General features: G+C 42.8%; 1 protein-coding gene across 6 annotated transcripts; it reads right to left on the reverse strand.

Annotated features, from left to right (window-relative positions):
- Window positions 1-638: 638 nt before the first annotated feature.
- C22H1orf159 (chromosome 22 C1orf159 homolog) lies at window positions 639-19050 on the reverse strand. 6 transcript variants are annotated; one of them, XR_010350048.1, is made up of 12 exons: window positions 18981-19049; window positions 17094-17183; window positions 14144-14274; window positions 13635-13725; window positions 13134-13209; window positions 12085-12189; window positions 10539-10598; window positions 8618-8752; window positions 7403-7428; window positions 7003-7033; window positions 5124-5936; window positions 2222-5082 (listed from the first exon to the last, which is right to left on the reverse strand). XR_010350048.1 is itself a non-coding variant. In XM_064396934.1 (11 exons), exons 4-11 carry the CDS (start codon window positions 13704-13706, stop codon window positions 702-704), a joined length of 555 nt encoding a protein of 184 aa, XP_064253004.1. In that variant the 5' UTR covers window positions 13707-13725; window positions 14144-14274; window positions 17094-17183; window positions 18981-19050; the 3' UTR covers window positions 639-701. The 6 variants fall into 6 exon arrangements, 5 of the variants coding, with proteins under 5 accessions (XP_064253004.1, XP_064253000.1, XP_064253001.1 ...); XM_064396934.1 differs by lacking the exons at window positions 2222-5082; window positions 5124-5936 and adding an exon at window positions 639-751 and having other exon boundaries at window positions 18981-19050; XM_064396930.1 differs by having other exon boundaries at window positions 2222-5936.
- Window positions 19051-21746: the final 2696 nt, after the last annotated feature.

The following is a 21746-nucleotide window of genomic DNA, read 5'->3' on the forward strand; positions in this document are numbered from 1 at the left end:
ATGGAATTCAAAGGAAATCCATGGAATTCAAAGGAAATCCATGGAATTCCAAGGAAACCCAAAATAAATCCATGGAATTCAAAGGAAATCCATGGAATTCCAAGGAAACCCAAAATAAATCCATGGAATTCAAAGGAAATCCATGGAATTCAAAGGAAATCCATGGAATTCAAAGGAAATCCATGGAATTCAAAGGAAATCCATGGAATTCAAAGGAAATCCAAAGGAAATCCATGGAATTTAAGGGAAAATCCTGAAATTCAAAGCAATCAGCCAAAACTCAGCAGTGGCAATGATGTCACCGGCACAGGGAATTGGGAATTCCCCAATCCCAACCCCAGAACCCCAAATCCGATCCCAGTGGGGAACAGGGAGGGAAAAAGGGAATTAAAGCCCGGCTTTACCTGCTCGATGTAAACATCTCAATTAAGTCCACGCTAATTGCTCGCTCCTAATTAAAGCTCTCCCAATTGGAGAATTGCAGCTCCTGGAATTTTGGGATTTTCCACAGGGACATTTCCCTGCTCAGCTCTCCCTGAGGGCCAGCACAGCTTTGGAATTTGATTTTTCCCAATATTTTTTCCCCCAGTTTATTTTCTAATCAACCCCCCCAAAAAAAAGCTGGAAAGCCAAAAAAGAAAAGTTGAAATCTCTTTATTTTGGCACTGTTTACAAAGATACAAACCAGGAAACACCGGGGGTTAAAATCCAGTTTTAAAGCACATTTTGTTGTTTTCAACCCAAAGCAGCACTTGGGAAAGGGAATTTGGTGGTGGAGGGAAGGAGAAACCCAGAAAAGTCAAAATTAAACCCACAGAACCAAAGCTCAACCCCAAACCCAAAACTGAGCCCATAAAACCCAACCCCAAAACCCAAACCTAAACCCCAAACCCAAAACTGAGCCCATAAAACCAAACTAAACCCACAAAATTCAACCACAAAGCCCCAAATTAAGCCCAAACCCAAATCTAAACCCACCAAACTCAAGCACAAACCCAAACCCACAAAATCCAACCTTAACCCCAAACCCAAAACCCCCAAACCCAACCCCACAAAATTCAACCCCCAACCAAGCCTAAACCCCTAAAACCAACCCCCAAAACCCAACCTTAACCCTAAACCCAAACTAAACCCATAAACCCAAACCCTAAACCCACAAAACTCAACCCCAAAACCCAAACCTAAACCCCAAACCTAAACCCACAAAACTCAACCTTAACCCTAAACCCAAACTAAACCCATAAAACCAAACCTAAATCCACAAAACCCAACCCTAAAACCCAAACCTGAACCCCAAACCCAAAAAACCCAACCTTAACCCCAAACCCAAACCCACAAAACCCAACCTTAACCCCAAACCCAAAACCCCCAACCCAACCCCACAAAATTAAACCCCCAACCAAACCTAAACCCCTAAAACCAAACCCCAAAACCCAACCTTAACCCTAAACCCAAACTAAACCCATAAACCCAAACCCTAAACCCACAAAACTCAACCCCAAAACCCAAACCTAAACCCCAAACCCAAAACTAAACCCACAAAACCCAACCTTAACCCCAAACCCAAAACCCCCAAAGCTCAGCCCCACAAAATTCAACCCCCAACCAAACCTAAACCCCTAAAACCAAACCCCAAAACCCAACCTTAACCCTAAACCCAAACTAAACCCATAAACCCAAACCCAAACCCACAAAACCCAACCCTAAAACCCAAAACTAAACCCCAAACCCACAAAACCCAACCTTAACCCCAAACCCAAAACCCCCAAAGCTCAGCCCCACAAAATTCAACCCCCAACCAAACCTAAACCCCTAAAACCAAACCCTAAAACCCAAACTTAAACCCAAACCCAAACTAAACCCATAAACCCAAACCCAAACTCACAAAACCCAAACTTAAACCCAAACCCAAACTAAACCCATAAACCCAACCCTAAACCCCAAACCCATAAACCCAAACCTAAACCCCTAAAAGCAAACCCCAAAACCCAACCTTAACCCTAAACCCAAACTTAAACCCAAACCCAAACTAAACCCACAAAACCCAACCCCAAACCCCACAAACTCGACCAGGAGTTCCCAGCAGTGACAAAGCTGAAGCACACCCCAAAAAGGAGTCAAAAGTTGGGGATTTTAACATTTTCTGGGTAAAAATCTTGGGCTTTTCATTTTCTGGGTGAAAATCACTGAGAAAAACTCAATTTGAATCACACGCGGAACGAAATCTTTACATTTTTAATGACACAAACCCCATTTTTAATGTCACAAATCCCATTTTCAGACAACAATTAAAGCAAATCCCCCACGAGAAGAGACAGAAAAAGGAGCTGATCCTTCAATAAATTAAAATTTTAGCAATTAAGCAGGACAGAATTAACACACAGGAATTCCCAGCTCCAGAGGTGCAATTCCTTGGAATTATTTGCATAGTTCCTCCTTTTTTTTTTCCCCTTTGGAATTCAGAAAATCCTGAGAAATTCTGAATTCCAGGATAAAACCTTCCTGCTTGGGAAGGAAAAAAAATCTCAGCAGCACAAAAAAAAATTTGAGATTATAAAAATTCCAAGTTGGAATCTCCCAAAATCTCCAAAAAAATTGGGAATTTCAACTGGAATTCCTTGGCCAGGAGGAAAAGAATTTTATTTATCATAATAAAGAGGAAAATTTGGAATATTTTGGCACAGGAGCCTCTCCATGATTTGGGTTTTATCCCTGAAAATTCCACCAAAATCTCGTTGGTTTTCAAGGAGATAAAAGCAAATCCAGCTGCCCCAAAATTCCCAGAAAAAATGGGATTATTCCATGGGAAAAATGGATTTCTTCCCATCCCAAATTCTCCTCTTGGGAGGTTTGACCCCAGGGAAAAGGAAATTCTCCAGGTGGGAGCAGATCCAAGAGTTTGGTTCTCATTTTCCCATAAAAAATTTGGGAAAAAAGGAGAGAACCAAAGTTCCCATTCCCACCCCTGGCAGGGAATGCTGAGAGCTGGAATTCCGGGGGGGAGAGAAATTCCAGGGATTTGGGGTCCAGGAGGAAAATCGGGAATTCCAGGGGTGAAATTGTAAAATTCCAGGGATTTGGGATGGATTTGGGATGGATTCCAGATCCAGAAGGAAAAGAATTGGAATTCCAGTGGGTTACAGAGAAATTCCAGGGATTTGGGATGGGTTTAGGATGGATTCCAGATCCAGAGGAAAGTCTGGAATTCCAGGGGGTGAAATTGTGAAATTCCAGGGTTTTAGGATGGATTTGGGATGGATTCCAGATCCAGAAGGAAAAGAATTGGAATTCCGGCGGATGAGAGAAATTCCAGGGATTTGGGATGGGTTTGGGATCCAGGAGGAAAATCTGGAATTCCAGGGGGTGACAGTAAAATTCCAGGGTTTTAGGATGGATTTGGGATGGATTCCAGATCCAGAAGGAAAAGCTGGAATTCCAGAGGGTGACAGTGACTTTTCCATGAATTTAGGATTGATTCCAGATCCAGAAGGAAAAGCTGGAATTCTAGAGGGTGGCAGTGATTTTTCCATGGATTTAGGATGGATTTAGGACTTTTCCATGGATTTAGGATGGATTTAGGACTTTTCCATGGATTTAGGACTTTTCCATGGATTTAGGATGGATTTAGGACTTTTCCATGGATTTAGGACTTTTCCATGGATTTAGGACCCTCAGGAAAAGCTGCAGGAGGGAGACCCAGCCAGGAAAAAAAAATTCCTTTTCCACTTCCCAGAATTCCTCAGGCAGGCCCAAGATCCGTGGGAGAAGCTGAGGCTGGTGCTTGGAATTGGGAATGCCTCTGGAGCTCAAATTCCAGGGACTTCCCACCCCAAAAATCCCATTTTTCCACTGGCAGGAGCTGTCCCAGTCCCTGTGGCTCATCCCACAAATCCCCGGGTGCCCCAGAAGCCGGAATTCCCAATCCCAGCAGGAATGGATTGTCCCTTGGAGAGCATTTCATCCAAGGACTGAGCTGGAAAAATTCCCAAAAAAACCCCAAGATTTGGGATCGGGCCTGGACTGAGCACCAGGAGAGCGGGAAAACGCTCCCAGGGGGGTCTGGGATTCGCTTCCAAAGGATTCTGCATCTTCATTACTGTCATCATTAATTAGCACGGTTAGTTAGCAGAATTCATTAGCGTGATTAATTGCTGAGCCAGGGTAAGGCTGCGGCACTTGAGAGGATCCCTTTGCCCCAGCCCAGAACGGAGCCACACCCCAAATCCCAGCTCCGGTTTTGGGGTCACATCCCGAGGAAAGTCCCCAAATTCCCTAAGGATTCTCTTCAAACAGGGAAAATCCCACAAATTCCCAAAGGATTCTCTCTAAACAGGGAAAATCCCCAGAATTCCTTAAAGATTCTCTCCACAAGTCCCCACATCCCTCAGGAATTCTCCCCAAACAGGAAAAATTCCACAAATTCCTTAAGGATTCTCTGCAAAACAGGGAAAATCCCAGAATTCCTTAAGGATTCTCTCCAAACAGGGAAAATCCCCCAAATTCCTTAAGGATTCTCTCCACAAGTCCCCAAAATCCCTCAGGAATTCTCCCCAAACAGAAAAAATTCCACAAATTCCTTAAGAATTCTCTCCAAAACAGGGAAAATCCCAGAATTCCTTAAGGATTCTCTCCAAACAGGGAAAATCCCACAAATTCCCAAAGAATTCTCTCCAAACAGGGACAATCCCACAAATTCCCAAAGGATTCTCTCCACAAGTCCCCAAATCCCTCAGGAATTCTCCCAAACCAGGAAAAATTCCACAAATTCCTTAAGGATTCTCTCCAAACAGGGAAAATCCCACAAATTCCCAAAGAATTCTCTCCAAACAGGGAAAATCCCCCAAATTCCTTAAGGATTCTCTCCACAAGTCCCCAAATCCCTCAGGAATTCTCCCCAAACAGGAAAAATCCCACAAACTCCTTAAGAATTCTCTCCAAAACAGGGAAAATCCCAGAATTCCTTAAGGATTCTCTCCAAACAGGGAAAATCCCACAAATTCCTTAAGGATTCTCTCCACAAGTCCCCACATCCCTCAGGAATTCTCCCCAAACAGGAAGAATCTCCCGAATTCCTCGGGGATTCTCCCCCAAATCCCTCAGGGATTCTCCCCCAAACACCAAACCTCCCCCAAATCCCTCAGGGATTCTCCCCCAGCACCACAAACCCCCAGATCCCTGAGGAATTCCCCACCCTCCGGCAGGACCCCCAAAGCCCCCAGAGCCCCCGAGCCGGGGCCGCGTTTGGCACCGACCCTTTGGGATTGCTGCGGGATCAGCAGCGCCCGGCCCTTCCTGGGCTCGGGAACAGGGGCAGGGACACCGTGGGGTCGGGGTTGGGGTCACACGGTGCTGACCCCACTGACCCGGGCTGGGGTTGGGGTCGGGTTTGGGGTCACACGGTGCTGACCCGGCTCTCTGGGTTTGGGGTCAGGGTTGGGGTCACATGGTGCTGACCCGGCTCTCTGGGTTTGGGGTCGGGTTTGGGGTCAGGTTTGGGGTCACACAGTGCTGACCCGGGCTGGGTTTGGGGTCACATGTTGCTGACCCGGCTGGCTGGGTTTGGGGTCGGGTTTGGGGTCAGGTTTGGGGTCACACAGTGCTGACCCGGCTCTCTGGGTTTGGGGTCGGGTTTGGGGTCACACGTTGCTGACCCGGCTGGGTTTGGGGTCACACGGTGCTGACCCGGCTGTCTGGGTTTGGGGTCAGGTTTGGGGTCGGGTTTGGGGTCACACGTTGCTGACCCGGCTCTCTGGGTTTGGGGTCAGGTTTGGGGTCGGGTTTGGGGTCACACGTTGCTGACCCGGCTCGCTGGGTTTGGGGTCAGGTTTGGGGTCAGGTTTGGGGTCGGGTTTGGGGTCACACGTTGCTGACCCGGCTGTCGGCGGGGCCGGGCGGGCCCAGGGAGCGCTCGCGGCGGACGTAGCGCGGCTTCCGCACTGCCGGGACAAAACACCCAAAAACCCCTGGGAATGGGGTCCAGAGGGAAATCCCAAAGGAGTGGGGAGTGGGATTGAGGTGCAGTGGGGTTTGGGGTTGGGATTGGGGTTTGGGGTTGGGTTTTGGATTTGAGCACGGCTTCCGCACTGCCGGGACAAAACACCCCAAAAAACCCCTGGGAATGGGGTCCAGAGGGAAATCCCAAAGGGAGAGGGGAGTGGGGTGTGGGGATTGAGGTGCAGAGGGGTTTGGGGTTGGGATTGGGGTTTGGGGTTGGTGTTTGGGTTTTAGTGCAGTTCCCACACTGCTGGGACAAAACACCCCAAAAAACCCCCTGGGAATGGGGTTCCAGAGGGAATCCCAAAGGGAGAGGGGGGTGGGGTGTGGGGACTGAGGTGCAGGAGGGGTTTGGGGTTGGGGTTTCTGGGTTTAGGTTTGGGGTTGGGTTTGCAGTTGGGTTTTGGGTTTTAGTGCGGCTTCTGTATTGCCAGGACAAAACATCCCAAAAAACCCCCTGGGAATGGGGTCCCAGAAGGAAATCCCAAAGGGAGAGGGGGGTGGGGTGTGGGGATTGAGGTGCAGTGGGGTTTGGGGCTGGGTTTTGTGGGGCTGGGGTTGAATTTTGTGATTTTTAACCCCAAACCCAGTATTAACCCCAAAAAACCCAAATCCCAAACCCACAAAACACAACCCCACAAAACCCACAAACCCAACCACAAAGCCCAAACCTAAATCCCCAAAACCCAACCCCCCAAACTAAACCCACAAAACCGAACCCCAACCCCAAAATTACCTCCCAAAACCCAAACCCAAACCCACAAAACTCAACCCCAAACTCAAAATTAAACCCCCAAACCCAAACCAAACCCACAAGACCCAACCCCAACCCCACAAAACCCCAAAAATGGATTTCCCACCAGAAATCCCATCCATATTTTGCCCTGCTTGAATTAAAGCAACAAATCCTATTAAAAACCCAAATCCCACTGGATTTCTGTTCCTCATCCCGGGAATTTTGGGGATTTTCTGTTTATTTTTAGCACATTCCAGGGGAAATTTCCTCACCTGAAGAAGCTGGAGGAGGGATCATGGATGCCTGTGGAACACAAGGATAATGTCAAAAAAAGCAATTTTTAACTGTTTTTCCTTAAAAAAAACAGGAATTTTTAAAAATTCCAGTAATATTCATGTCAAAAAAAGCAATTTTTAACAGTTTTTCCTTTAAAAAATCCAGGATTTTTTTAGGATTCCTCTAATTTTCACTGTGTACAGATTTTTTCCTTGGAAAAAACCCTCAATTTTTCCATTTTTGTCCCAGTTTGGATCCAAAGAACCCCAAAATATCTTGAATTTTATTTCAGGCTCATTCATCAATTAAGGAGTTGCTTAATGAAGTCCCAATTTTGTTAATTAAAATGGAAATTCCTGTTTATTTAATGTTCCTGTAAAAGCAGAATTTACTCACTGTTTCACTGGGCTGGAGAACAGATGCTAAAAGAGAAAAAAAATTATTAATTAAGATGATTTTCATTAATTTGAAGGCTGGAATTGTTCATTTTCTAAAAACACAGGCATGGAGGGAATAATTTTCTTGTTAAAATGAGAATTTTGTCCCAAAATCCAACCAAAATCCCATCTGGAGAATTTATTGGGCGTAGGACTCTCAAGACTGGAGGATTTATGGGCACAAAATGGGAATTTTCTCCCCAAAATGGGAATTTATGAGCTCAAAATGGGAATTTATGAGCACAGAATGGGAACTTATTGGCACAAAATGGGGATTTTCTCCACAGAATGGGAATTTATTGGCACAAAATGGGAATTTTCTCCACAAAATTGGAATTTATTGGCACAAAATGGGAATTTTCTCCACAGAATGGGAATTTATGAGCTCAAAATGAGAATTTTCTCCACAGATTGGGAATTTATGAGCTCAAAATGGGGATTTTCTCCACAGAATTGGAATTTATGAGCTCAAAATGGGAATTTTCTCCACAGAATGGGAATTTATTGGCACAAAATGGGGATTTTCTCCACAGAATGGGAATTTATGAGCTCAAAATGGGAATTTTCTCCCAAAAATGGGCATTTATGAGCTCAAAATGGGAATTTTCTCCACAGAATGGGAATTTATGAGCTCAGAATGGGGATTTTCTCCACAGATTGGGAATTTATGAGCTCAAAATGGGAATTTTCTCCACAGAATGGGAATTTATGAGCTCAAAATGGGAATTTTCTCCACAGAATGGGAATTTATTGGCACAAAATGGGGATTTTCTCCACAGAATGGGAATTTATGAGCTCAAAATGGGAATCTTCTCCACAGATTGGGAATTTATGAGCTCAAAATGGGAATCTTCTCCACAGAATGGGAATTTATTGGCACAAAATGGGGATTTTCTCCACAAAATTGGAATTTATGAGCTCAAAATGGGAATCTTCTCCACAGATTGGGAATTTATTGGCACAAAATGGGGATTTTCTCCACAAAATTGGAATTTATGAGCTCAAAATAGGAATTTTCTCCACAGAATGGGAATGTATTGGCACAAAATGGGAATTTTCTCCACAAAATGGGAATTCAGCAGCCCAAAATGGGAATTTTCAAGGAAAAACCCCCATTTCAGCCAATTAACAGAGCAAAGCTCATTAATTAAAGCACAATTAAAGGTTTTTTTACCTTTGTTCCTCCTGTAGAAAATCTTTGGGAGTCTGTTGGCTCGTTTGAGGTAGAAAAAAGAAGCCACAGAAAGGATCAGGAATAAACTGAGGAGAAAGGTGCCCAAAATGAGGGAGGCGGCGACCTCGGGGCCCCCTGGGAACGAGAAAATGAGAGAAAAAGAGAGAAAAATCTGGTTTGGAGCAAAAACCTCCTTTCCCCAAAGGATGTAAGCAAAATAAAGAGAAATCCCTGAGTTTTAGTGCTCTTGGGTCATTGCAGGTGCCTGAAAGTGAGTTGGGATTAAATCAGTTCTAACATCTCGGAATCAATTAAATCAGTTAATGTCAGTTATTTAATTGATTTATTTAATAATTTATTAAAGAAATGATTTAATTCAGTTATTTAATTTATTTATTTAATAATTTATTAAAGAAATGATTTAATTCAGTTATTTAATTTATTTATTTAATAATTTATTAAAGAAATGATTTAATTCAGTTGTTTAATTTATTTATTTAATAATTTAATGTCAGTTTTGACATTAAATCACTTTTTAAACTAATTTCAACAAGTTAAACCACTTTAAACTCATTCAATCCCTCTTTCAACTAATTAAATCCCTTTTTAAAATTCATTTTAACAAATGAAAACACTTTCATTGGTTAAACAATTTTAAAAGTCATTAAATCACTTTTCAAATTAATTTTAACAAATTCAAACACTTTGAACCCATAAAATTCCATTTAAAACTCATTTTAACAAATTAAATCCCTTTTAACTCATTAAATCCCTTTTTAAACTCAATAAATCACTTTTAAAAATCATTTCAGCAAATTAAATCACTTTGAACTCATTCAATCACTTCCTAAACTCATTTTAACAAATCCACTTTTTAAACTCATTTTTAAAAATTCATTTGTTTTGTCACTCATTAAATCCCTTTTTAAACTCATAAAATCACTTTTAAACTCATTTTAACAAATTAAATCCCTTTTAAAACTCATTCAATCCCTTTCTAAACTCATTTTAACAAATTAAATCCCTTTTTAAACTCATTAAATCCCTTTCTAAATTCATTTTAACGAATTAAATCCCTTCCTAAATTCATTTTAACAAATTAAATCCCTTTTAAAATGCATTAAATCCCTTTTAAAACTCATTTTAACAAATTAAATCCCTTTTTAAACTCATTAAATCCCTTTCTAAACTCATTTTAACAAATTAAATCCCTTTCTAAACTCATTTTAACAAATTAAATCCCTTTCTAAACTCATTTTAACGAATTAAATCCCTTTCTAAACTCATTTTAACAAATTAAATCCCTTTTAAAATGCATTAAAGCCCTTTTAAAACTCATTTTAACAAATTAAATCCCTTTTTAAACTCATTTTAACGAGTTAAATCCCTTTCCAAACTCATTTTAACAAATTAAATCCCTTTTTAAACTCATTAAATCCCTTTCTAAATTCATTTTAACGAATTAAATCCCTTTCTAAACTCATTTTAACGAATTAAATCCCTTTCTAAATTCATTTTAACGAATTAAATCCCTTTCTAAATTCATTTTAACGAATTAAATCCCTTTCTAAATTCATTTTAACAAATTAAATCCCTTTCTAAACTCATTTTAACAAATTAAATCCCTTTTAAAATGCATTAAAGCCCTTTTAAAACTCATTTTAACAAATTAAATCCCTTTTAAAACTCATTTTAACGAATTAAATCCCTTTTAAAACTCATTTTAACAAATTAAATCCCTTTTAAAACTCATTTTAACAAATTAAATCCCTTTCCAAACTCATTTTAACAAATTAAATCCCTTTCTAAACTCATTTTAACGAGTTAAATCCCTTTCCAAACTCACTTTAACGAGTTAAATCCCTTTCCAAACTCACTTTAACCCTGGTACCTCCTCAAACCCCCCGATCCCCGAGCTCACCGAAGCTGTGGATGAGAGGAGCGCTCCCGTTCAGGTGGGGGCTCAGCCCTCTGCTCCCAGCTGGGGAAAAACCAGAAAATTTAAATTAAAATCCATCCCCAGCCCAAGTTTTACCATTCCCCCTCCCTGCACACCAAATTCCCAAATTCCCACTGCTTCTCCCACCCCAAATCCCACCAGGAATTTGGGAAAGTTTTTTATATTCTGTGGAATAAAAATCTCATTTTTTGCTGCGTTTTTGCTGTGGGAATAAATGGCAATCAATAAATAAAATAAATTAATTAAATAAAAATGAATTCAAGGATGTGGGATAAAAATCTCCATTTTTGCTGCTTTTTGAGGAGTTTTTGCTGTGGGAATAAATGGCAATTAATAAATAAAAATAATTTAAGTGAATGAAATTCAAATGAATTCAAGGATGTGGGATAAAAATCTCCATTTTTGCTGCAGGAATAAATGGCAATTAATAAATAAAAATAATTTAAATTACAGTTAATGAAATTCAAATGAATTCAAGGATGGGGGATAAAAATCTCCATTTTTGCTGCTTTTTGAGGAGTTTTTGCTGTGGGAATAAATGGCAATCAATAAATAAAATAAATTAATTAAATAAAAATGAATTCAAGGATGTGGGATAAAAATCTCCATTTTTGCTGCTTTTTGAGGAGTTTTTGCTGTGGGAATAAATGGCAATTAATAAATAAAAATAATTTAAATAAAAGTGAATGAAATTCAAATGAATTCAAGGATGTGGGATAAAAATCTCCATTTTTTGCTGCTTTTTGAGGAGTTTTTGCTGTGGGAATAAATGGCAATCAATAAATAAAATAAATTAATTAAATTCAAATGAATTCAAGGATGTGGGATAAAAATCTCAATTTTTTTGCTGCAGGAATAAATGGCAATTAATAAATAAAAATAATTTAAATAAAAGTGAATGAAATTCAAATGAATTCAAGGATGGGGGATAAAAATCTCCATTTTTTGCTGCAGGAATAAATGGCAATTAATAAATAAAAATAATTTAAATTACAGTGAATGAAATTCAAATGAATTCAAGGATGGGGGATAAAAATCTCCATTTTTTGCTGCTTTTTGAGGAGTTTTTGCTGTAGGAATAAATGGCAATCAATAAATAAAATAAATTAATTAAATAAAAATGAATTCAAGGATGTGGGATAAAAATCTCCATTTTTGCTGCTTTTTGAGGAGTTTTTGCTGTTGGAATAAATGGCAATTAATAAATAAAAATAATTTAAATAAAAGTGAATGAAATTCAAATGAATTCAAGGATGTGGGATAAAAATCTCCATTTTTTTGCTGCAGGAATAAATGGCAATTAATAAATAAAAATAATTTAAATTACAGTGAATGAAATTCAAATGAATTCAAGGATGGGGGATAAAAATCTCCATTTTTGCTGCGTTTTTGAGGAGTTTGTGCAGTAACTGATGCCAACAGATGAATACAAACTATTGCAATGAATTCCAATGAATTGAATTAATTACAATTACCAAAACAATTAACAAACACTGTTCAAACCCACCGCCCCTGCACTCGCTGAGGTTGTGCCCGGAGGGGCTGCCCAGGCTCTCGTTCCTGCACCTGATGCAGCTGCTGCTCCCATCCTCATTCCACCTCCTGTAGCATCCTGCCAAAAAAACAGGGAAAGGGATAAAACCAGCAGAATTCCCGATTTTCCAACAATCCCCAGATTTTAGAGGGGAAAAACCAGCAAAAATTCAATTTTTTGGGTTAAAACCAGCACCTGATGCCCCTTTTCCCACGTTAAAAAAGGTTTTAGTCTCAAATTTTATTCCCAATTTTTAGTGCCGGTTTTTATCCCAGGAAAAATAATTTTCCCAGGGGGAAAAGGAGAAGGAATTATTAAAAAATAATATTGATTAATGAATTAATTAGCACTCCCCAGCTGCTGGATTTTGGTGTTCAAGTCCAGAAAATCTGGGAATTTCTGATCCCTGGAATTCTCCCAGTGTTTATCCCAGAAAAATAAAATTTTCCAAGGGGAAAAAAGGAGAAAAACTTAAAGGGGAATTTAAAAAATCTGGGAATTTCTGATCCCTGGAATTCTCCCAGTGTTTATCCCAGAAAAATAAAACTTTCCACAGAGAGAAAAAGGAGGAGGAATTTCAAAGGAAGAACAAAAATTCAGGAATTTTTGATCCTTGGAATTCTCCAAGGCCACAATGATTATCCCAGAAAAATAAAATTTTCCAAGGGGAAAAAAAGGAGAAAAACTTAAAGGGGAATTTAAAAAATCTGGAAATTTTTGGTCCCTGGAATTTTCCAAAGCCCCAATGAGTATCCCAGAAAAATAAAATTTTCCAAGGGGAAAAAAGGAGAAAAACTTAAAGGGGAATTTAAAAAATCTGGGAATTTTTGATCCCTGGAATTCTCCAAGGCCCCAGTGATTATCCCAAAAAATAAAATTTTCCAAGGGGAAAAAAATGAGAAAAACTTAAAGGGGAATTTAAAAATCTGGGAATTTTTGATGCCTGGAATTCCCCAAGGCTGCCCATGGGATAAATGATCTTCAGGGGCTTTTCCAGGGACTGACCCCAAAGAATTCCCTACCTGGGCTGCACGGCTGGGGCACGGGGCAGGAGCTGTTGGAATCCAACGTTTCCACACAACATTCCGGGGCTGGCACCTGAGGAGAGAAATTCCCAAGGAATTCCCACTTTTCCATCACAGAAATAATAATAAATATAAAATATCAATGCAAAATCCCCACAGAAATTAAGCATAATTCACTTAAAACCCACTGGAATTTTTGTCCAGCAAGAAGGAGAAAACTTAGTTTATTTTTCATTTTATTTTTATTTTATAAATCAATTTTATCTTTCTAAATCCATTTTATTTTTATTTTAGATATAAATTTTATTTTTAAAAATCTATTTTATTTCGCTTTTAGAAATCAATTTTATTTTGCTTTTAGAAAATCAATTTTATTTTGCTTTTCTAAATCTATTTTATTTTTATTTTCTAAATAAAAATATAGAAAAGTTGGGATCAAAAATAAAATAAAATAATTAAAAAAAAAATGAAATTAAACTAAATTCCTGGAGCACCCACCGAGTTTTCTGTGGATTTTCCAGCAACTTCTGCCACGAGCCTGGTCAGAAGCAGCACAAAGGGCACCTCCATTCCCAGGAAAAACACGGATCTGGAGGAAATTTGGGAATAAATTCAAATTATTTATTAATAGCACTGGAATTCTGCTTCCCTTTAAAGAAGTTAAAGAAGTTTAGGGGGAAAAAGGGGGTGGGAAGAGTAAGGAAACACAGATGAAAAAGGATTATTTATTATAAAACATAATTAAATTATTATTTAGATTTCTGGCAACAGATGCTTATTCAAAGATTAAGAAAACAGAGATAAGGAAGGATTATTTATTTAAAAACTATACTAAAATTAAATTATTATGGAAGGATTATTTATTTTAAAAAGATACTAAAATTAAATTATTATGGAAGGATTATTTATTAAAAAAAGATACTAAAATTAAATTATTATGGAAGGATTATTTATTAAAAAAAGATACTAAAATTAAATTATTATTTAAAAAAATAGATTGCTCTTACCTAGAAGAACACCCTTGAGGAACAGGTCATAATAAAGGGGAAATGTGGGTGGAAAAAGCCGCGTGGCAGTGCCGGATGCTCGCGGTGAAGGCCACAGCTCGGTCAGCTCAGTCCTGCTTGCATTTCCATGCCTGAAACAAATCAGGACCCAGATGATTTCTGACCCCAGCCCCGCATCAATAATTTTTATTTCCATCAGCCAATAATTTTTATTCCCATCAGCCAGAGAGAATTGGGAAACATTTGATGGATCTGGAGCTGTGGGGGTTTTTTATTGAACCGGTTTGAAAGCAAAGCCGAGCTCAAAAAGCTGCTTTAAAGCTTCCAAACACTTTAAATATTTGGTATTTTAAACTTGATTTTCACTTAATTTTTAAAATTACTTTATTCCTACTTAATTCCCTCCAAACCATCCCAAAATTCACAAATTCCTCCACAAATTCCCTCAGGATCAAACACCCACAGCAAAATTAATTCCCTCAAAAAATCTGTTTCACGTTTGGCAGCGTTTTCCCTGTGGATTTGGGGGAAAAAGAATTAAATTTATATATATATATATATAAAGCCTCTGCCTGAATTAGAAGGTATTTTTCCCTCAGGATTTTCCCGCCAACACAGGAAAATATGAGAATTCCTACAAGGATTTAACACCCCGGGGAGGAACAACAACTTTTAGCATTTTCTGGTCAAACACAACATTCTGCTGCCTCCAAGGAATAGGTTTTACCTCATAAATTGAAATTTAGAGAGGAAAAGAAAAACCTTAAAACCCTCAGGGGATTCAGGATCCACCGACCCTGAGGAGAGGAGGAGATACAAATTCCCTCCAAACCATCCCAAAATTCACAAATTCCTCACAAATTTCCTCAGGACCAAACACCCACAGAAAAATTAATTCCCCCAAAAATCTGTTCCACGTTTGGCAGTGTTTTCCCTGTGGATTTTGGGATAAAAAAAAGAAATTTAAAGCCATGCCCAAGCTGCGGCCTGAATTAGAAGATATTTTTCCCTCAGGATTTTCCCGCCAGAGCAAGAAAACATTGGAATTCCAACAAGGATTTCACACCCCGGGAAGGAACAACATTTTCTGGTCAAACACAACATTCTGCTGCCTCCATGGAGGAGGTTTTATTTCATAAATTGAAATTTAGAGAGGAATAAAAACTCTTAAAACCCTCAGGGGATTCAGGATCCACCGACCCTGAGGAGAAGGGAAGCGTGAGGGGAGCTTTGGGCGGGAAATTGGGAAGGAATTCTGCCCTGGGATGGAATTCCCTGGGAATTGTGGCTGCCCCATCCCTGGAATTGTCCCAGGCCAGGTTGGAAAAACCTGGGATATTGGAAAGGATGAGCTTTAAATTCCCTCCATCCCATCCCAATACACAAATTTCCCACAAATTTCCTCAGGATCAAATACCCACAGCAAAGTAAATTCCCCTAAAAATCTGTTCCATGTTTGGCAGCGTTTTCCCTGTGGATTTGGGGGAAAAAATTATTTAAAAAAAAAATATATAAAGCCTCTGCCTGAATTAGAAGATATTTCCCCTCAGGATTTTCCTGCCAGCACAGTTTGGGGCAGGCAGATTCTGGAATTCCAACATGGATTTCCCAGGCCGGGCGTCAGGTTTGGAACAAATCCCAAACCTCTGCCAGCTCAGATCCCACGAGGGAATTCTGCCTCTTGCTGCTCCTCAAAAGCAACACAAACACCTCAGGAACACCGAGGGCTGTCCTCCCACTCCTGCAAACAAAATGCTTTCATTATCTCCACCGTTTCCTTTTTGTTCTGCTGCACTATCAGCATTTTTCTTGCTGGGAATCACTTCAGCAGCGGGAAAAGGATGGAAGGGGAGAGAAACTGGGCCTGAAATTCAGGTGGTTCCACAATTCCCTGGGGCTGGAACCACATCACACCCAAAAGCTGCTTAATCCTGAAGAGATAAAGCTGAGGGCAGAACCAGAGAGGGCTGGAAAAGCTGAAATGGCAAAACTGAGAGAAGAATTAAAGGGTTTTAAACATGGAAGTGATAAAACTGAGAGAAGAATCAAGGGTTGGAAAGGCTGAAATCATAAAACAGAGCAGATTCAGAGAGGTTTTAAAAGTTGGAATGATAAAACTGAGGAGAAAAGTTGGAATGATAAAGCTGAGAGAAGAATGGAAGGGTTTTAAAAGCTGAAATGGTAAAAGTGAGGAGAAAAGTTGGAATTATAAAACTGAGAGAAGAATGGAAGGGTTTTAAACATTGAAATGATAAAACTGAGAGAAGAATGGAAGGGTTTTAAACATTGAAATGATGAAACTGAGAGAAAAATGGAAGGGTTTTAAAAGTTGAAATTAAAAATCTGAGAAGAAAAGTTGCAATTATAAAACCGAGAGAAGAATGGAAGGGTTTTAAAAGATGAAATGATGAAACTGAGAGAAGAATGGAAGGGTTTTAGACACTGAAATGATGAACCAGACAAGAATGGAAGGGTTTTAAACATTGAAATGATGAAGCAGAGAGGAATGGAAGGGTTTTAGACACTGAAATGATGAACCAGACAAGAATGGAAGGGTTTTAGACATTGAAATGATGAACCAGAGAGGAATTGAAGGGTTTTAGACACTGAAATGATGAACCAGAGAGGAATGGAAGGGTTTTAGACCCTGAAATGATGAAGCAGAGAGGAATGCAAGGGTTTTAGACCCTGAAATGATGAACCAGAGAGGAATGGAAGGGTTTTGGACACTGAAATGAAGAACCAGAGAGGAATGGAAGGGTTTTAGACCCTGAAATGATGAAGCAGGGAGGAACAGAAGGCTTTTAGACCCTGAAATGATGAACCAGAGAGGAATGGAAGGGTTTTAGACCCTGAAATGATGAAGCAGGGAGGAACTGAAGGGTTTTAGACCCTGAAATGAAGAACCAGAGAGGAATGGAAGGGTTTTAGAGCTGCACGTGTCACTCACCTGCAGGCTGCCAGGAGCCCTGTGCACCTTGCCCAGCTGCCAGCAAACACCCGAGGCTCGTGCTTTGCTGCTCATTTCACCAGGAACCTGCTGTGGCACACAGAAAAGTTTAACAAAACAACCTTTTATCAATCCCAGCTGGAGCAGGACTCGTTCTTCCAGCTGGGAGCTGAGCCCCAGTCCTGCCCTTTCCACGGCTGTGGTTTTGTAACAGCGCTCAGCAATTAAAAGCTCGGTTTAATCAGAGCCACCTTAAGCCAGGCTTTGCTGCAAAAGTTGCTCCACGCCTGCCTTGAGCAAACACTCATTCAGATTTACTGCTGGGACGCCTCCTGCTCTTGCAGCACGAAAAATCAGGAGGAGAGATGAATGTTGCACAGGGAAAAGGGGTTCAGGGAGGAGAAATGAATATTGCACAGGGAAAAGGAGTTCAGGGAGGAGAGATGAATGTTGCACAGGGAAAAGGGGTTTGGGAAGGAGAAATGAATGTTGCACAGGGAAAAGGGGTTTGGGAAGGGGAAATTAATATTGCACTGGGAAAAAAGTGGTTTGGGGAAGGAGAAATGAATATTGCACAGGGAAAAGGGGTTCAGGAAGGGGAAATTAATATTGCACTGGGAAAAAAAAGTGGTTTGGGGAAGGAGAAATGAATGTTGCACAGGGAAAAGGGGTTTGGGAAGGAGAAATTAATTTTGCACAGGGAAAAGTGGTTTGGGGAAGGAGAAATAAATATTCCACAGGGAAAAGGGGTTTGGGGAAGGAGAAATGAATATTGCACAGGGAAAAAAAAGTGGTTTGGGAAGGAGAAATGAATATTGCACAGGGAAAAGTGGTCTGGGGAAGGAGAAATGAATATTGCACAGGGAAAAAAAAGTGGTTTGGGAAGGAGAAATGAATGTTGCACAGGGAAACGGGGTTTGGGGAAGCAGAAATGAATATTGCACAGGGAAAAGGGGTTTGGGAAGGGGAAATGAATATTGCACAGGGAAAAGTGGTCTGGGGAAGGAGAAATGAATATTGCACTGGGAAAAGGGGTTCAGGGAGGAGAAATGAATATTGCACAGGGAAAAGTGGTCTGGGGAAGGAAAAATGAATATTGCACAGGGAAAAGGGGTTTGGGGAAGCAGAAATTAATATTCCACAGGGGAAAGTGGTCTGGGGAATGGGATAAAGGAGCGGGTTGGAAGGGATTTAAAGGGCATCCAGTGTCACCTTGCTCTGCCCCAGGTGGCTCCAAGCCCTGTCCAGCCATTCCAGGGATGGGATATCCTTGGGATAACCAGTGCCAGGATCCCAGCAGCCTCACAGGGAGGGATTTTTTTCCCAAAATCCAAGCTAAACCCAGTCCTTGTCGCTTGGAATTGATCCCCCCTTGTGTCACTCCATCCCTTGGGAACATTCCCCTTCCTGCAGCCCGGGAAGGTCACTGTGAGGTCGCCCCAAAGATTCAGGCTCAACAATCCCAATGTTTTTATAGCAAATTTGGGGTTTTTTTTTCACCCCTAAACGCAGCACCAAACCCCGCATTACCGGGATGTGCACCTGGGGGAAGCTCAGCCAGGAAAAACCACACCAAAAATATCTCCAAATACCCACAACAACCTCAGACCGGCAAAAAATCGTCTTCGACCCAGTTAAATTATTAGGAAATCCAAGTTTCTAGGGGAGATAAGAAGGAGGGGATTCCTTTCCAAACGCAGCTGGGAACAAGGGGGCGACTTTTAATCCCAAACCCCTGCGAGCCCCCGGTGCCCATTTCCCCTCACAGCCCGGTGCCTCCATGAGGAACCGCTGCCCGCCAGGACAATGGGGCCCCACCCGGGGCTGGCCGCTCGCCCCGGGGCTCGCCTCCCGTTCTCCCTCCCGCTTCCTCCTCCTCTTCCTCACCTGAGGGCTCCCCGAGCATCCCCCCGCCACCGCCGAGGTTCCCGTTCGTACCCCCCGCCCTCCACCGGCGCCCAGCCCGCTGCGCCCCGCGGCGCCCTGGGAGTTGTAGTCCCGCGGCCGCCGCCCGCCGCCGGACTTCGCCTAGCGGTGGCTCCGCCAAAAAACTACAAGTCCCAGCAGCCCCCGCGGCGCGCCCCACCTGCACCCCACTCCCCACAGGTAAATGCGCTCTCTCAGCCTTTTCGCGCGGCGCCGCGGTGCCTGCTGGGAAAGGGAGTCCCGCGCTGCCGGCGGGGCGCGGGGGCGGTGGCGTCGCCGCACTACAACTCCCGGCGTGCCCCGCGCGCGCGCGCCGCCATTTCGGGCGTTGCCTGGCAACGCTGACGCGGCGGGAGGGAGGAAGCGGCGGGGTCGAGGCCTGGGCGCCCCAAAATGCCGGGAATTGGGGAAAATCGGGAAAAAGAGCTGTGCCAGATGTGGCTGCCCATCGCTGGCAGTGCCCAAGGCCGGCCTGCAGCAACCTGGGACAGGGGCAGGTGTCCCTGCCCAGGGAAAGGGGTGGGACTGGATGGGATTTAAGATCCCACCCGAACCATTCCATAATTCCATAAAGGAAATTGTGTGGTTTATTTCCCCTAAAAATCTCCTTCTTCTGTGGCTTATTTCCTCTAAAAATCTCCTTTTCCTGTGGCTTATTTCTCCCTACAAATCTCCTTCTTCTGTGGTTTATTCCCCCCTACAAATCTCCTTTATTGTGATTTATTTTCCCTGAAAATCTCCTTTCATGTGGTTTATTTCCCCTAAAATCTCCTTTCATGTGGTTTATTTCCCCTAAAATCTCCTTTCATGTGGTTTATCTCCCCTTTTAACCCCTCGTTATTTTGCATGCGGATGAGGGGCAGCACCTTCCTCAATCCCAGAATTTTCCTCATTCCTTGGAGCACAAATCCATTCAAATTTGGCATTTCCAAGCCAGCTCCTGATTTCCCTCAGGGTTTTTTCTTTTTCCCTGACAAAAACGTAAATAAAAAACCTCAAAGGCCTCATTTAGATAAATTTGGAGCTATTCCTCACCTTTATTTTGAGGAAAATCTGTTTTTCTGCTTAAATTATCACGGAAAAGATTCCTGGAGGCTTTGGATGTCTTCCCTAAACTGGAAGTTCCAAATTATACACAAAATATTGATTTGTTTTGTTGGATTTTTCTTTATTTTAAAGCAAGACTGCCTCAAAATGCAAATGTTTGTAAAGGTAGGAGGTGAAAACCGCCATGAATATTCATAAAATATGATAATTATCCCAATTACAGCTAACGAGGTAATCCTCCTTCATTTCCATGGCTTTGTAAATATTATTTTTTAAAATAAAAAGGAAGGAGGGAGAAAAGGAAATGGGGGAACACTCCCGAGGCTCCAAAACTGAATCTAAAAAAAATTATAAATATAAAAAAAGAGAAATCCGTGGAGGATTTTCTGGGATGGGAAATGGGGATGGGGAATGGGAATGGGGAATGGGAATGGGGAAGGGATAGGGAATGGGGAATGGGAATGGGATGGGAATGGGGAATGGGGATGGAGAATTCCTGAGCTCACTGAATTCCTGATTCCTTGGAATGCCAACCCCTCCTTCCTACCTGGATGTGCTCTGGGCAGGGCAAAGCATTCCTGGGAATCCCTGGGGTGAGGATCCTGTGGGTCCTGGAAAAGCAGGAATGGGGAATCCCGGGTGTGAGGATCCGGGAAAAGCAGGAATGGGGAATCCCTGGCTGTCAGGATCCCATGGATCCAGGAAAAGCAGGAATGGGGAATCCCGGGTGTGAGGATCCCTTGGATCCTGGAAAAGCAGGAATGGGGAATCCCGGGTGTCAGGATCCCGGGGATCCGGGAAAAGCAGGAATGGGGAATCCCGGGTGTCAGGATCCCGTGGATCCTGGAAAAGCAGGAATGGGGAATCCCGGGTGTCAGGATCCCGTGGATCCGGGAAAAGCAGGAATGGGGAATCCCGGGTGTGAGGATCCCGGGGATCCGGGAAAAGCAGGAATGGGGAATCCCGGGTGTGAGGATCCCGGGGATCCGGGAAAAGCAGGGATGGGGAATCCCGGGTGTCAGGATCCCGTGGGTCCTGGAAAAGCAGGAATGGGGAATCCCGGGTGTGAGGATCCCGTGGGTCCTGGAAAAGCAGGAATGGGGAATCCCGGGTGTCAGGATCCCGTGGATCCGGGAAAAGCAGGAATTCTGCCAGCAGAGGGCCGCGGGGATCGCGTTGGGTCGGGAAAAGCGGAGAGGAGGAGAGGCGGCCCCGGGGCATTCCCGGCCACATTCCCGACCCCGCAGTCAGCCCGAGCCATTCCCGAGCGTCACGGCCGGGAAGTGACTCCTTCCGGCGGGATGGCCCGGGACAGGCACGGGACAGGCACGGGACAGGCCCGGGACAGGCCCGGGACAGGCACGGGACAGGCCCGGGACAGGCACGGGACAGGCACGGGACAGGCCCGGGACAGGCACGGGACAGGCGCGGGACAGGCACGGGACAGGCACGGGACAGGCCCGGGACAGGCACGGGACAGGCACGGGACAGGCACGGGACAGGCACGGGACAGGCACGGGACAGGCACGGGACAGGCGCGGGACAGGCACGGGACAGGCACGGGACAGGCGCGGGACAGGCACGGGACAGGCCCGGGACAGGCGCGGGACAGGCACGGGACAGGCCCGGGACAGGCACGGGACAGGCACGGGACAGGCCCGGGACAGGCACGGGACAGGC

This window comes from Passer domesticus, chromosome 22 (assembly GCF_036417665.1).
Source record: "Passer domesticus isolate bPasDom1 chromosome 22, bPasDom1.hap1, whole genome shotgun sequence".
NCBI lineage: Eukaryota > Metazoa > Chordata > Aves > Passeriformes > Passeridae > Passer > Passer domesticus.